At 38.7% G+C, this 16,172-nt stretch overlaps 1 protein-coding gene across 1 annotated transcript in view; it reads right to left on the reverse strand.

Annotated features, from left to right (window-relative positions):
* Nucleotides 1-16,172, reverse strand: part of CDC5L (cell division cycle 5-like) — a 35,604-nt gene that overhangs the window by 14,596 nt on the left and 4,836 nt on the right. The window contains exons 5-14 of the mRNA XM_009895902.1: nucleotides 15,242-15,341; nucleotides 14,768-14,986; nucleotides 13,474-13,618; nucleotides 13,160-13,348; nucleotides 11,594-11,742; nucleotides 8,903-9,065; nucleotides 7,334-7,498; nucleotides 5,620-5,700; nucleotides 5,014-5,259; nucleotides 2,116-2,313 (exon numbers count right to left, since the gene is read on the reverse strand). Of these exons, the coding sequence (XP_009894204.1) occupies nucleotides 2,116-2,313; nucleotides 5,014-5,259; nucleotides 5,620-5,700; nucleotides 7,334-7,498; nucleotides 8,903-9,065; nucleotides 11,594-11,742; nucleotides 13,160-13,348; nucleotides 13,474-13,618; nucleotides 14,768-14,986; nucleotides 15,242-15,341 (1,655 nt within the window). The remainder of the gene's footprint in view (nucleotides 1-2,115; nucleotides 2,314-5,013; nucleotides 5,260-5,619; nucleotides 5,701-7,333; nucleotides 7,499-8,902; nucleotides 9,066-11,593; nucleotides 11,743-13,159; nucleotides 13,349-13,473; nucleotides 13,619-14,767; nucleotides 14,987-15,241; nucleotides 15,342-16,172) is intronic.

Consider the following 16,172-nt stretch of genomic DNA (forward strand, 5'->3'; position numbering starts at 1 on the left):
CAACTACTCATTCAAATATTGGGAGGAGATGAACTGAAATCAACAGCACGAGAAAGCCCCCACAGAAGTAATCAAATTAGACTGCAGAAACAGTGCGCAGCATAAAAGCACAGGGCCACACGCCGCACAATAAAGAGAAAACAAAATATTCAATAGCTACTCATTAAGCAAATACCATCCAGCCTGTGCAGTAAACGAGTCTGTGGAAAAACTAGGCTGTAATCATGAAATTAAAGACTGTCTCATAACGCATGTGCATATGCAAATCAAGGCTAGCAGAGTACGGCTGTTTGTGCATTCCCTAACTTTTGACTGTTTGACTTTGCAACTTTAATAACGCACTTCTAACGTAGTTTTGGGGCGTAAGACATTTAAATTTCAAAAAGCATTTGCACCCAAATGAGGTACAGCCCTCAGATGGCTGGCGTGACGCCAGCACAGTCCCTGCTGCCATGCAGGCTGGCTGCTGCTGTGCTCAGATACTGGTTTTTGTGAAAATCGAGCAGAGCAGAGCGTGCAGGGAGCGCATCAACCGGCAGGCAGCGTTGGGCAGGGCAATGGTGCTCTCTGCTGGGCGAGCAGCCGCACGACAAGTGCTCCGGTATCAATGCTAAACAGTTCAGCTACTGGGCTACGTGCAGGTGAACTGGTCCTGGCCCGACTGGTCGACTAACAACTGTAGAGTCTCTACCTGGACAACAGTCTCGACCGACAGACTTTACAAAACACACATTCACGTGTCTGTATCAAGTGAAAATTCAGACTTTCTGGCCTCTCCCTCATGTTATTCTGCGGTAGTAACTGTTTGAGGAGGTTTACTTCTAGCAACAGTAGCTATGTTGATGTTAAATACAGAAGAACTTTAAAAAAAGTTTCCTTTTACCATGGAAAAAAATAATCTCATGCCTGCATAATTTAGAGAAACTTTTAGGCTAAAACGGTATTTTGGAAAACAGTTAATGATTTACTGCAAGTCTGAACAAACATATGTTCTGTGGGAAGAAACCATTTAAAACCAGCTTACTTTTTATCGTGAAAGCTGTGTATTTTTGTGTTTTGTGTGGAGTGTTTGGGCAAAACTCTAGAGAAGGGAGAGGGCAAGGGAAATCAGTGTCAAAGGGTTGAATTGCTTTCTTCTACTCAGTGCACCATACCTCAAACAATATGCTCTCCACACACAACTCCCTCAAGCTCACCCTACCGAATCATAATGCCTCGTTAATGCCTGTGACTATTGCATTTTGAATGAACTAATGCAAGCACGTTAGCACTGGAGAATGCTGTATTCTACAACTCAGCAGAAAAAGATGTAGTTTCAGTTCTTGGTCCCTTAGTAGCAGTGCCCTGCCATAGTACTCAAACTGGACGCAGACACGTAAGCGAGATGTTGCTGTCTGAACTCTGGCATTTTGTACTTGCAGAAAATATTAGTTATGCAAATGCACAGCAGCAAACTTGAAATTTGAGTTTAAAATGCCCTCATAAGGAAGCCTACTATTTCCTGATGAAGGAGAATGGGATCACAAACATCAATTGATCTCTTTTTTTGGAGGGAAACACTGGAACTGGCAGAGGATGCCAATCTGCCAAGAATTCAGAATTTGGACCTTCATGTATGTAATAGTCAATCAGAAACCAAATCTTAAATTGGAAAAAGAACTTGAGAGGAGTTTTGGGACAGCCATGTTGTTTTTAAGCATCTTTCTCTTTCATCTCATACTGGCCACTGTCAGGGACAAAGTGCAAAACTAGAAAGATCTGGTATCTTATCCACTAATAGCGAAGATTAAGAAAACAGCAAAAAATCCACATGCAGAGCAGAACCTGACCTATTGTCCAGTAGAGAATAAATTGGGTGAGAAGAGCAGTCTTACAGCTAACAGTGCAAAGAGAAACTGTGTGGGAATACTCTAGGGATATTTTAAGAAAAGGAGGAGGATGAGAGAAGATTTAAACACCTCACTAACATCTATGAACTACCTAGCAGAATTCCTGAACAACCTTTTCAAAGGAATCACACCTAAAGACCTGAATTGTTTCTTTTTGTCTGTGTAAATCAAACACATGGGGAGAACCTTTAAAAAAAAAAAAGCACGTGCAAAAAGCAACACTGACCTCAAGCCTCTTTTCAAGTGACTCTATCCTGTCTTTTTTGCTGGCCAAGTTCGCTCTTGTGTAGCGGCTCTGTCCAGGCAGGTATAAAACTTGGCTGTAACATTCTTCCCACACCTGGTTATAAGCTTCACTTGAGAGCTCTCCATGCCCCATTCCTTGCTTTACCACTTCCATCTCTTGTGCCAGTAGATCCTGTGCCTGTTGGAAATGATAAGAAATAAATTGCAGTTACGATACACAGGATACAAGAAAATTCCTCTTGTTTTCAATACTTCAGTGTGCAATTCACAGGGGCAGTTTCTCGTCTCATACTAAAAGCTCACCATCAGGTTAAGCTAACTATGAAATCTAACACAGATGCTGTGGATTATAAATGAAACCCAGGCTAGAAGGATACTCACAGCACAACTATCCCTCATTTTATGTAATTTGGCCAAACTTGACATCGCTCTGCTGTAGCTAATGAAAGCTGTGGCACAGCTAGATACTTCATCTTGCTGCAGAAGAAAAGAGATAAAAGCAAGGACCTTGAGGGGAGGGAGAACTGTACAGACAGAAGCAGCTGTTCTATGAAACAAAAAAATCACTTTTAATTTCCTTTTGTTTGGCCTTCTCCACACAACCTGGAAAGTCAAGTCTAAATATTAACGTGTGAGCTGTATAAGCTTCATTGCAGGAAATACTTACTCTGACTTTAACACACATTCTGTTACCAGAGAACTACTAGCAAGATATGAGCATTCTGCTGTTGCCAGTTTAGTTTACAAAGTAACTTACAGTGAAGTGAAAAGATTCATGTTGTTTTCACAACTCTTAATAGCCTGGCCCACAAACCTACAGAGGCACCCAGATCCTTCCAATTTTATTTGTAAATATAAAACTAAAATATCTTTGCCGACCTGGACTTCAGTGGTTGTAAGTACACATCTTCCCTTTCAACAGCCTTTATATGTGCACCACAAATTTCCCTATCAGCAGTAAATATCTCACTTCCAGCAGACATACGTTTTATAACGGCATGTTGCCCAGAAAGTAATTCAGGTATCACGACATTAGACGATTCCAGGGATACTGGGGAAAGGAAAATTAATTACTTGTCCTCGATGGTCAAAACAGCTAAAATAGGAGTACTCTACCCACACCTAACAAAGCTAAATCTCATAAAGGTTCACTTTCAATTAGCTTCTATTTGTACACTGTGAGGAACTATTTAAGGGTATTTAGTTGTGGCACCGAAACAGTTCCACAGTTTTAAGAGCTCAGCACACTGCGCGTAGCACCACTGCTAACCCTTCCCAAAAGAGCACTACACATCAGGAAAAGAAAGGAACATTTTATGAAGGGATTTTAGCAGGAAGATGTTCTAAAAACAAATGAAGAAATAAAGCAAAATAAACAAGCCCCAAACGAGAGCGCAGAGACAGGAAAACTTCCCTGGTTTGAATTTGATTTGAGACAAAGAGGGAATATTACGCAGAACAGCATTAGAAAGCAAGCAGGAGCAAGGATGCAAAAAACTTCTGCCCATCAGTTCGGAAACAAAATTTCCAAGGACTCTGAAGAAAGTTTCCAGACAAAAACTACTGGACTGTGTAATAGTCTCTAAGGGAAGCGATAGAAAACCCAATTCTCGCTGCACTTCAAAACAACCAGAGAAAGCACTCAGAGAGTGTTCCTAAGGGAACAATCTGACACTGGCGGGGCAGTGAAATTCATGATCTAACTGTATTTTCCATCTTTAACTTCTCCTGCTCAGAAATCTTCAAGTATAATTTTTCATTTAACAGCAAATTGGAAGTACATACTGTTCAGCGTTTCTCATTTTAGGCTCTTGATTCATTGGTCAGATATGGTCAAGGAGACGGATTTAAAATCTGCTTGTATATCTTTAGAGTCACTTTAAAGTAATATGGGATTTAGGTGTAGAGATACCACAGCTATTGTCAGAGTGCAAATCTCAGATAGAGGGAGTCTGCATAAAACATATGACTTAGTGCCACGTGATTTTGTCCCTTTCACTCATTTTTATTCCTGTAAGCATTTGGTCAAAGGTTACTGGCACAACTTCACAGGTGAAACTCTTTGAAAGAGCTAACCACAGCACTGTGTGTCTGAACTGTCTATCTGTCACTTGGCAGCAAAAGGCAACATCTGTAGCTGCTTAAATAAATGAACAACCCGAACCGGAACCCTTGGTACAGGACTGCTATTTAACTTGGGACTACAATGCAAAACAAGACAGAGTGCCCAGACAGCCTACTCATTTCACCCAGCAACAAACAATTCTGCCTGTTCAGCGCTTTTTAACCAGGTATGCTTTAAGATCAGTTGCCATAGCCCAGCAGGGTCTGCACAAGCACAGCTCTGTTGGATCAGGCTTGACAAGCATAATTAAACAACTTGATTTGCTGCTCCAAGTTATAAGATGGCTACCACTGTCATATTTAGTCTGCACTACTATGAAAAAAAAAAAGCTTAGTAATTATGGATTAACAAGCTACACAGGCAGCAGAAGGTGGGTATCACAGCCAGTTAGTCTCAATGATTTAATTCAATTTCCAGAAACAGCAAAGTAGAATTTGGTAACTGGTGGGGTATTACAGCTCCTACCCTTACGTAAAATGATAAGCAATCACAACACATTCAAAATTCTATCTAAAAGACAATGTCGCTGAACAAATACCGCACTCTCATCATTCTGCTGAGTGTCTACGTTAACATTAGCTCACAGAAGCGATAACGTGCATTTAAGTTATCCTTACAGCTCTTCATACAACCCTCTGGAGACCTCCCAACTAAACTCTGTGCAGGCTTGAATCCACCTTTTTTTTGCAAGATTACAGGAACGTGACATAAGGACACATTAGGTCACTGGTAATTAGGCCATACAATTCTCACCTTCTTGAGATCCTCTTTGGAGAACTTCTCATAAGGATTTTGTTCCAAGTAAGCCATATGTTCTGCATTGTTGCTTCCAAATCCTGGGCCTTTACCCTTTTTACCAGTAGGCTGTTCTCCAAACGGGTGGTGTAAAAGATCAAAATGAAGCATAGTAATCATCTCTTTCTTTATTAGCTCTTCACTTTTCTGCAAGTCTGTTAGAGGTGGTTCCACATTTAAGGGTCTCAGTATTGTTTCATTAACCTGCCCACGAAGAAAAAAAAAATGTTCATAAACATCATATACACCAAAGATCAAATTCAATTCACGTACCTCCACCTGAACATGCATTTTATATATCAGCTAAACCATGCAGAACAGCTGCCAAAATCCCCTGCAGTGTAACACACATACAGCAACCCGAACACCCAATTGTGCTTTCATTTGTGCATATGAAATACCTCACAACAATTTTGCTGTGAAAGTTTCCCAAAACACCGAAATCAGCATACTCAAATGTAGATTTCATTGTCTCATGATCTACCTAGATTGTATTTCCTCCTATAATGGTTAAAACCTTTATTTCTATTTTTTTCCTTAAAAGCAAATTTCATTTGCACTTACTTCGGAGGGCCGTGGTAGATTCTTCTGAACAGCTTTGTGCATTCTCTTCAGTTCCTTTGCACGCTCTGCATCTCGGAGAGCCTAGACAAACAAGCAAAGTGTTACTCCAGCTACTGTCATACCATCAGATGCTTTCTACAAATGCATGTGATGAAAAAACTGATTGACTACTGCAGCAAAGATTCCTTAAAGACTTCATGTTATGAAGCCAGAGCCAAATAACAGGTCACTCTCTACATGATGACATCATAATTTACAGCCTCTGAAGTAAGTGGGAAGAGCACAGCAGACTAACTCCAAAAAATATCCTAAAAAGTAATTTCCACCATTCAAATTCTCCTTCAACCTCAACCCCAGCAGACCATTCTTTGAAAATTTCTCCACATCAAGTTTGATGTCTGCTCTAACTCTCCAGAGAGGAAATCCACCAGGAAAAGACAGACTCTTAAATTTGCAGCCAGGAGTCCATTTGTTTTCTACTATGGCATAAAAGTAACTACTTCATTAAAACAATACTTGTGAAAGTGTAAAAACATGACATTTCTCCTTATATTCCACTTTCACGCAATAAATAACATGAAAAGGCAGTGTCGTCTAAAATTTCACGAATGATGACGAAGACCTTCCATGTCCTAATCCCAGCCATGTCATACCTTCATTTGGAAGGCAGGATGATATTCTCTTGTATGATATTACAACTCAAATTCTTTTGTCTATGCTACACATATAAATTAGCTGTATTTATGCAGAATTTTTATGTGTGTGTGTGTGTGTGTGTGCGTGCACGACACACACATATATATGTACACAATATGCTCCTCTCTGAGCAGGATATGCTAGGAATCAAATTCTGGGAAATGCTTATATTAGAAGATATCAAAGCACAGGATTTTTTTAAAAATATTCTGTTCACTTGACAGAGCACAGTCATTGGCAAAAACCCCTCTGAACTCAAAAAAAACATTTATTTGAAGGTATAACAAAACCAGATTTACATCACAACAATTAGGGTAAGCAATAAATGGTAAAGAGGCTGTTCTTATAAACAGAAAAATTTAAAGTGTCTTTAATTACTGGCTCATACAGCTATTTAGCCAGCAAAATTTAAGCAAGCACTGTACCCAGCCTTCCTTGATTCTGCAACAAAACAAAACAAAAAACAAGGACCCTTTCACAACTTGGCTGTCTGGGTAATCCTGTGCTACAAATCAAACAAAAGGGACTGCCTATGTGTGTGCTACCAGCCTGTCTGAATTTGTATATACCTGTCTTATATTTCACAAACAGTAACTTAACCTTAACAGTAACTTAAACTTAACTTTTAACCTTAAGAGAATAACCTGAGACTGAAAAAAAAAAAAAATCAAGCACGTTTAAAATCAAGCACGTGTCTCTGCAGAAAAATGCTTTTAATTATATTTTTATCTCCTGAGGCACAAATGCAGAAGATAGGACGTACACACTCTTAGAGACTTCATCTTAGAAAATTACACGAGACACAACATTAACAAATTAAGAAAAGGATTCAGAGGGAAAACTGATTTAGCTTCTGTGTGTGTATACTCTCATGGGAGCATAGAAAACAGGTACATTTTACTTTGTTATTCTGTAGAAGCTGTGCCACTTCCACTAAACATGTACAAAACTATGGGAATCACACAAGGAACCTATTTTATTTTAAACAAAAGGCACTACCCACATCACACACACCTACCTGCTTGCGGGCATCTATATCGGCAGTATCTTCTACAAAGGCTTCATCTACTTCATGTTCCTCAAGTTCTTTTTCTGCATTTTCAGGTAAAACAATCTCAAAGTCATTCTTTGGAGCAGGAAGGGCCATGAGTCCAAGGCGCAGGTGTTCACGAGACTCTCTCTCCTGTTGAAATAATACTAAGATATAACGCTTCTGAATTCATGCAATAAGGTGAAATACAATCAAACTCCATTGATCTACATTAACAGACATGAACAATACACAACAAATATCATCAAGCAATCTCAGTCTGCCACAAGGCCAACGGAAATAAATTTTTTCAAGTCTGACAACAGGGGCGTGTTACTAATCCAGGTTGGCCTACAGACCACCACCCCAGAGTTTACAGACTACTAAGCACAGAAACTCTCTGATGCCAAAAAACAAGCACAGCTTTCTCACAGATAGCTGATGAAATCTTCAAACAGCCTAAAATACTCAAATAGAACAACAGCATGGCAATTTTGCCTCTCAGTAGCTTCAGTACAACAGCAGATTCACACAAATGCACTTCAAGAAACTGAAAATATGTGAAAACGTGTCTGCGCTGATGATGGACTCAAGGGTATTTGCAAGCCTGGAATTTTTTTCCTTGCAGTTGCTCACAAATCTGGGGATTGTGGCACACTACAAAAATGAGACAAACAGCACCAGGTCTGGAAATTAGCAGAGTCCATCAGGAAATTGAAGCCCCAGTTTTCCTTCTAGTAGCAAAATGCCTTTTTACTATAAAAAAGCTAAGACAGAAACAAAGTAAGTGTAAGGACATCAAATAATCCTTGTTCTTCAAGCTAAGAGAAAACCTGAAATTCTGAACTTGAAGAGTTATTTTTGTGAGAAGAACATGCCAAAAACTTGAAGTGGATATCCTTAGCTAGCCCAAAAAGAAAAATGTCAATAGGTCTGGTGGGAGATATCCAAATTCACAGCTAAGGCTGCAGAATCAGCCACATAAAAGGAGTTCCCAAGGTGCTACTTATTAAGCATATGCCCTTTTATACCATGTCTAATTGGCAGCGTACATCTGGCTGAATCTCCAAGAATGGAAACATCTGTTGTCAAAGGCGATAAAAGAAACTGGATGGGACTCAGATTACTGGACATCTCAAAACCAAGTGCTCCTAATGGCAAAAATTAAACTCCTTTAGCTCAATGTTGTCAACAGGACAGACTGATGAAAAGGTCCTGGAGGTAAAGCGGGAAGCCAAGACGAGGGATTTGAGGGCTGTGTAGTACTGCGAGAAAAATGAATCTTTCCTTGATATATATTTCCTGCTCAGCTTCAAAGATACAAGTAGGACTGAAATTTAACTATGTCTTCTTTGACAAATAGCTTTAGAGTGCTTTTACTGAGCACACTGAAAACTGTTCTAAGTGGCAAGATTTCTGTTCTTTCAAATAAAGATTTGATTTTATCAGGTAATGAGTACAGACCTGTAGACAAGTGGTAGAAATAACACTTGCTATAAAATAGAATTCCATTCAGGAGATGAGAATTAAAATTCCTGAAAATCAAGTACTTCTTACCATTTGTTTTGCATAAGATGGGTCACTGTAATCTGCCATTCCCTCTTCCGGGTTGATGTTCAATTTATCACGCAGTGGAGTTCTACCAGGAGTTGTACCAACCACAGGTTTAGGAGTTAGTCCTCCACGAGGAGTTAAGCCTTCTGGTCCATGAGAAGGTGTTCTAGAGGAAGTGCAAATACAGTAATTTATTTTTTTCCCCTCAAAGAACTCTACTTGCAAAAGTCTGAATAATGCAAGACATTATGTAAATACTGTTTATAAATACAATCTAGATTTTTTTTATTGGGAGGCAGTGAAACCAAATACACAATTAGAAGAATCCAAAAAATAAATTGTTTAAACCTGGTAACGTGTAATCAAGGACCTGTCAAACTGAAATCTAGGCACATCATTATGTTAAGAGCAGTTTCAGGAACTATATCAACACAAACTCCTACTGTTAGTTTTGAGAGATTATCTTGTCACCAGGCACTATTCTGGGATACAGTAATCAGGATTTAATTGCAAGATCTGATTTCCCTACCACCTGTGGCAAGTCATTCACTCTGAATTCATCTGGCTTAACAGCTGTCCCATCTTACAATTGAATGAATCACTCTGAAGATGCCTCTTCGCTTTCACTGATTACTGAAGGAGTAATTACACTACAATAATTACTTTTTAGCACCTAAGAGGTTAGGAAAGATGGATTAAGTCTTAGATTTTGTGGGCCTCAGTTGCTTCTCCTCTAGGCTGGGAAGAAAGCCTGTTCTTTATGCAATAACTTACTACATGAAAGGTGTGCAGACACTGTCTTGGATATAGTCAGAAGTTTTCTGTTGCGAGCTTGTAATGAGGTCTCACATAGAGATGACGATAATAATAATAATAAACTGAGAAGACATTGTTAAATGTCTCAAAGCAAAGAGCCCTAGCGGAGACAGACTGAACAAGGTCATATAATATATCATGTCTAGTTACTAGTTACTGTAATTCTGTAGTAGATGCCATAATGGTGGACAAACACAATTGCATATATGGCCTGACACACACTACTGACCCTCTTTTAAGGGATAGAACAGTGCCTTATTTACTGGTATGTCTGTGAGAGGCAAGTGATAGTTTCCCCTTGCTTGAGGTTGTTCACTCATTTTTATGGATTCCCATTTAGTATAACAAATACGAGCAATAGCATGTGCAGGATGACACCCACAAAAAAACCCAAGTAAAATGAATTTTTGTTTTCAAAGGAATGTTTCATAGGATGCATTTACTTTGTTGATTACACTGGTAGAAAAAGTTTTATGCTGACTTTCCAGAAGAAACAATTTCCAAGCGAGTTGTTTTTTTCTAGTTGTCTCAGTTCCATGCAGTGTTTAAAACCCTATTACATTTTGCACCTTAAAAATTTTTGAGAAAATTCTTATAACGAGGACATGAAAAAAACCCCACTAAACAAAAAACTTAATGCAAGGCAACAACTTCCATAAAAACCGTGCATCAAGATATTACAAATTTCATATCACCATAGCAAAAAAGGTGTACTTAATGTAAGTATTTGCTCTTTTGGCATAAATAATAAGATGATGGCTCTGCTTCACTACTCTGCCTCCTTAAAAAGTTATGGCTTCCCTTTATTTATATTTAAACACTTAATGGATTTTTTTTTTTCCCTCTCTACTCAAGGTCTTGCATTTTCACAATGATATAGCATTTCTGCAATCAAGCCAAGTTGATACACAGATACCATATTTTCATGTGCAAATCTGAACTTCAAAAGCTAAGAAAATACCCCAAACAAACAAAAAAGCCCAAACAAACAACAAAGTTAGAATGTCTTTATATTTTTTAATACAAAATACCCCAAATGAACAGCCAGATCACTCCAGGCCAAACTCTACATTCATTCTGCTCTGCACTGACGTCAACAGATCTCCAGAAAAGGATTCATTTATGTACATCCAATTAAAAGAGCAGGGCTTTTGCAGACAGCTTTTAAACAACAAAATAAAGCTGCTTTTGAAAAGCTGCCATAATGGTCCTTTTTATTTCATTCTCCACTTTTCCTACTAGCACGATACAAGTAAAATTAGAACCTAAGCTTAAGAAATTGACAGACAAAATGTACCAAGTGTAATATTTTTTAGCCATATGGTATTTGGCATTTGTGGGATATGTATTTATTCAGGACCCACTGTAAGAGTTAAACCAGCAATTCCATACTATTTAGATTGGCAATATAAGAAATATTTTATTTTGGATATATATGGCTTATAAAATATTTACTCCAGCTTTTCAAAAATTCAATGTGGGTTTGGCTAAGGGACCTCCCACCCCTTCAACTCAAAGGCAAGACTTTGGAAAGGCTGGGATCCACATACAGAATGACATTCCACCTTACTATTTATACTTCTGTATTACTTCAGTATAATTTATATTGCTCCAGACCACAGAAGACCTCATTTTGGACCAAAACTCCAGTGAGCTGTACACTGTACAAACAGAGATGAAGGTGATGTGGCTGAGCTTGTGAAAGACACAGAGAAGGAGAAAGTTGTACAGCAAGGGTTTGAAATAAAAACGAGTTAAAATTTGTTTTGAAGAACTGATCATAACCTACTATTTCACATATTGCAGTCCGCTCCCTCCACCCACCTCCACCAGATACATGCCCAGCCACGCACCCAGTAGAAAAACAGTCTGCTTTACCTGAAGGGTGTGGAAAGCACAGTATTTGGAGTCTGAACAACCTGTTTCTGTGGCGTTACTCCCGAGAAGTCACTTTCATGCAAGGGAGTGTTAAGACCTCCTTTCAGGGGGGTATCCACATTAGTGAGAGCCATCAAATTCTGTGCTTCCTGTAGAACAGACAACACATGCAGTGCATCACTAAGACTTGCAGAGTCACACTCTACTGTACATGTTTAACAGACTCAGTAGCCGTAAGGACAGCTGAAGAGTTATTTGAATATCAACCAGTTTGTGGAAAATGTTTAACACTTCTTAACCCTTAAATGTTTAACCCATACACTGGCATTTACAAACCCTACTCTTCCACTGAAAGGTGTTTTAATCTTCATTTTCAGTAAAAAATATTAAAAATTGGAATTGCAAAAATGAGTGGCTTACTCAATGTTTCAACTTCCTTCAGTTTGCCAGACTCCATAAATCTGCAAGATTTATTAGCAACTGAATGCTCAAGTCATCCTAAGGATCCTGATTTTCAGAGGGAACAGCACACTTGCTCTCTGAAAACCAACATCAGTGAAGTATATCCGAAGTGCACTTCAAAGAGAATATTCCAAGAGAGACGGTCGCTATTCAGATTTTTGGTCTGTGCTTCAATTGGGGCTTTTATGGACACGCTCCCATTTTTTTTATTTTATCTTTCCTTTACTACGAAGAATTGAAAAATGACCTGAGACAACAAAACTACTGTGACATATGTGATGCGATAGTACTGTGAATATGACCATTCCTGCAAACACTGCGCAGAGTCTTGGGTCATGATCTGTACAGTCAGGAACTTTCTCTTTTCTGCCATCATGAAACAAAAGCTGTTGAAATACAGCTCATGATCAACATAGGGTCCGGGGTTTTTTTGTTTGTTTGTTTGGGGTGGGGTTTTCCAACACGAGTTTGGTTTGTCCGATTTACACACCAGGTGCACTGATTTAATTTAGCCATTTCCCCACACTCAAGAAAACATTACCCAACACTACTAGTTTTTGAAAGAACCTAGACACACAATCAGCACAACACAAATATAATTTGGAGGCTGCAAAAGTAGGGGTTTTGGCAATCTTTGTCCTTAGTGGTTTTAAGCCAATAAAATGCTAGGAAAATATTCTTGCATTTTTGCAGTTAATTACTTCTTGTTAACTGAAATAAAAGCTGAAAAGCAAAACTGCAAAGGAAACAACATTAAAGACACTGTTTTAAGGACATGAACACCATACACACCTTCAACACTAAGAGGTACCCAAGACAAGGGGAAATTATATAAGCCACGAGGAGAAAGGTTAATGCTGGAAGTTGCATGCAATATTTAATATTAAAAAAAAAAAAGTATCGTAGTGTTTTGAAGCATGGTCACAACTGATCAGATAGCAGAGGATCTGCTTCTATGCTTTTCAGTGTGTCCTGGAGATTGCGTGCCAGTTCAAACCCCAGTACTGCACATAATCTAAGGAACATTTCTATGGTACTTACACCTTCTATTCAGCTGACTACTGCACTAAAACTAAAAGCCCATTCTGTACATTTATACTTTACCTGCAGGATCCTGTCTTGGGCTGCCGGAGTTTTGGGAGTCCTTAGTGCTATGCTGTTGTTGGTCACATTATATTCAGACAGAAGAGTGCTGGAAGCCGAGTTTGTAATGCCAGATTCCTCAGCAGTCTGGCGTGCAATCTCACTTGCCTGGCCTACTTTTACAACTTCTTCAAGTTCTGTATCAGAGATCTTTAAAAGAGAAAATTCCAAAGCATAATAAGGTAAAATACAACCACGAAATCCACTTGATAAAAACAGAAATCATTGACTGGCACTGGCCTTGTAAGTCATGTATTGATCAATAAACAGCTTACCTGAGGAGCTGGAAGCACTAGTTTACTTCTTTTTTTGGTAAATTCTGACACTCCACTGGTCTGCAGAATAGCTGAAGGCAAGTCTGACTCTTTTTTTCGTTTCATATGTTGTTTGTCTTTTTTGCGCTCTCTTCCCTCCCTTTCACTGTCATTATGGATATGAGAATCAGTTTAGAACATAGAGGACAGCTACCAAGTAAAACAAACAAGCAAAGAGCAAAAAGCCTGTACTCTATTAAAAAATTGGATATGCCGAAATAAAGCATGTTGCAGGAAGAGTGAACCACCTTGTGGTGCAGAAGCTAAATGATTAGATATGGTCTGCAGATCTTGCAGCAGAACCTAGAACAAGGCTGTGTAATGCTTCTAAACGCTGGAATTAGGCAACACGTGGTTGCTTCAGCTAAAATCAGCAGGGTCACTTCAGCAACAAAAAAAACTTTAGTCCAAGAATTTAGACAGTAAGAATCAGAGGATGCGAAGAGTCCCTTTTCCTCCAGCAGCTGCTAAGGGAAGATGAACATTTTCTGTGGGGTATGGGAATGAAGTTCTCTTCAGTATTTAATGAAAATGGTATTTTCTTCAAACAGTAGTGGAGTCAGCCTCTGAAATCATAATTTAGTAATCCATGGCAGTCTGAAGCTCCTGCCAGACCCTCTGAACTAAGAACCGTACAGTAAGAATGAATTCGATAACAAGCTAATAAATCACATCATATGTAGACTGGACTTACCCTCTCAGCAAAAGGCAGTTGGCAGAAGCGGTGGGAAATGCAATTGTACAATTAAATATGTGCCATACTGCTGCTGCTGAAGATGGATGTTTAATTTCTCGACAGCGCTTTTGATGATTTTTTTCGGGAACGGGGAGAAATTAAGCATTAAGGAGATTGTAGTATTACTTTTGATGGAATTGTTCTTAAGTACAAGTAAAATCTACACCTGAAAGCAATCTTAATAATGTTACGACTTGGAGAAAGGACTGCAAATACATAAGCTAATCTACTGCTAAAAGAAAATGAACCTCAAAAAACTTAAGATTTCAATTTAAAGAGCAAGAATATGCCTGAGAAATTTTATTCTCATGGAAAGAGGGTTCAACTACAACTTGTAAAAAGATAAAAAATACAGAAGACTGAAAAATCTGAAGTAACCTGCACTGATATCTGTCCCAAGGAAAATACAACTCCTGCCCACGTTATATTTCAGGCATTTCCATGACTTAGTATTCATAATATGTGTTGGGGTGTTTTTTTCAAAAATACTATTCCCCCTTTAGCATAACACACACTTACGATCTTAATTCTCCATCCAGGTCTTGCTGACGTAGCTTCCTGAAATCTGCATCCAGGGACTGGTAGTTTTCCTCTGATGTATCATAAAAACCAGGGGCAGGCTTCTTCTCAAATGGAATTTCTGCATTATAATCCACACCTCTCTTCTTTTTTCTTTTCTTCTGGATCTCAATTCCAGCAGCCCGAAGTTCTCGTCTTTTCTGGAGAGCAGCAAGGCGTCTAAGAAAGAGTAATACTACGTGATGTAAAGTGCACACCTACAGGTGGCTCCTGTATCCTAAGATCTGGTACTACTTCAATCAGTTGCTGCTGAGATAGGGCTGCACGTATTTAAACAAGAATGAAGCTCTTGTCATAAATGACTATCAAAGTCTGATACTGCAGTGACCTAAGGCTGCGCCTATATTTATGCACTGTAAATGCTCCAGAGTCAACAAAAGCAGTCCCAGTATATGAAACTAAGCAGAAGTTTACCTAGCTTCTTCCAGCTGCTTCTCTCTTGCTTTTCTTTTGGCCTTCTTTCCCTGCGTATTAGCCAGACGAGCTCTAGCTTCGGACAGCATTTCAAGTTCATCTACAATAGTATAGATAAATACAGCTGTGAATTTGCACTTAAAGATGGGAGCGAGGGAAAAAGTGACATTAAGATCAGAAAGCTATCTTTAAAAGCTGAATGAATCAACATTTTCCCAGGCATTCTGTATGATCACTAAACCAGTTTTCTCCAAGTTGTTCCAATACACTTTCTAAATCACTGGCCAGATGAAATGAAGGCTTTAAGAAAAAAATGCCCCAATGTTGAAAATAATTCAAAAAATATCTACAGCAAATCAAAATATCTACATAAAAAGGCAAACTGATTACACTAACAAAATTATAATTTTATTTACATCTTCATTTGAGAATACTGTATTACAAAACTTGTTAATTTCATTTACATCCAGATCCAAGAGCACTGTATCTGTGAATCTGTGACTGTTCAAAAAGAGCATTGGTCCATGTATGGAATTTTAGCAACGTTCATTTTTTTTTAGTTCATAACGTTGCTATGTGTGAGGAAAAAGTCATGTAGTCCTGTGCTTCAGTACAGATTCATCTGGGAGGCAGGAGCTGATGGAAAAAGATGACAATACAGAAATAAGAAAGCAAAGAAGCAAAGCAGTTGCCAAAGCAAGTAACAGTCATGGTAAGGGATGACGAAGACAGATCAGAAGGCAGAAAACACACCAAGAAAAGGAAAAGAAAACTGGAAAAGTATAACTGACTGGCCAGATACAGCAATAAGACAAAACCCATAAGAAAAAATCATCAGGGAGTGGAGGAAAAAAAAAAGACAAAAGAAACCCAGGGTACAGAGGCTGTATAAAAAGTCAAACCAAAGAGATCAGATTTCTGTCAAAACACA

Source organism: Charadrius vociferus, unplaced genomic scaffold, assembly GCF_000708025.1.
Source record: "Charadrius vociferus isolate BGI_N301 unplaced genomic scaffold, ASM70802v2 scaffold312, whole genome shotgun sequence".
In the NCBI taxonomy this organism is placed as follows: Eukaryota; Metazoa; Chordata; class Aves; order Charadriiformes; family Charadriidae; genus Charadrius; species Charadrius vociferus.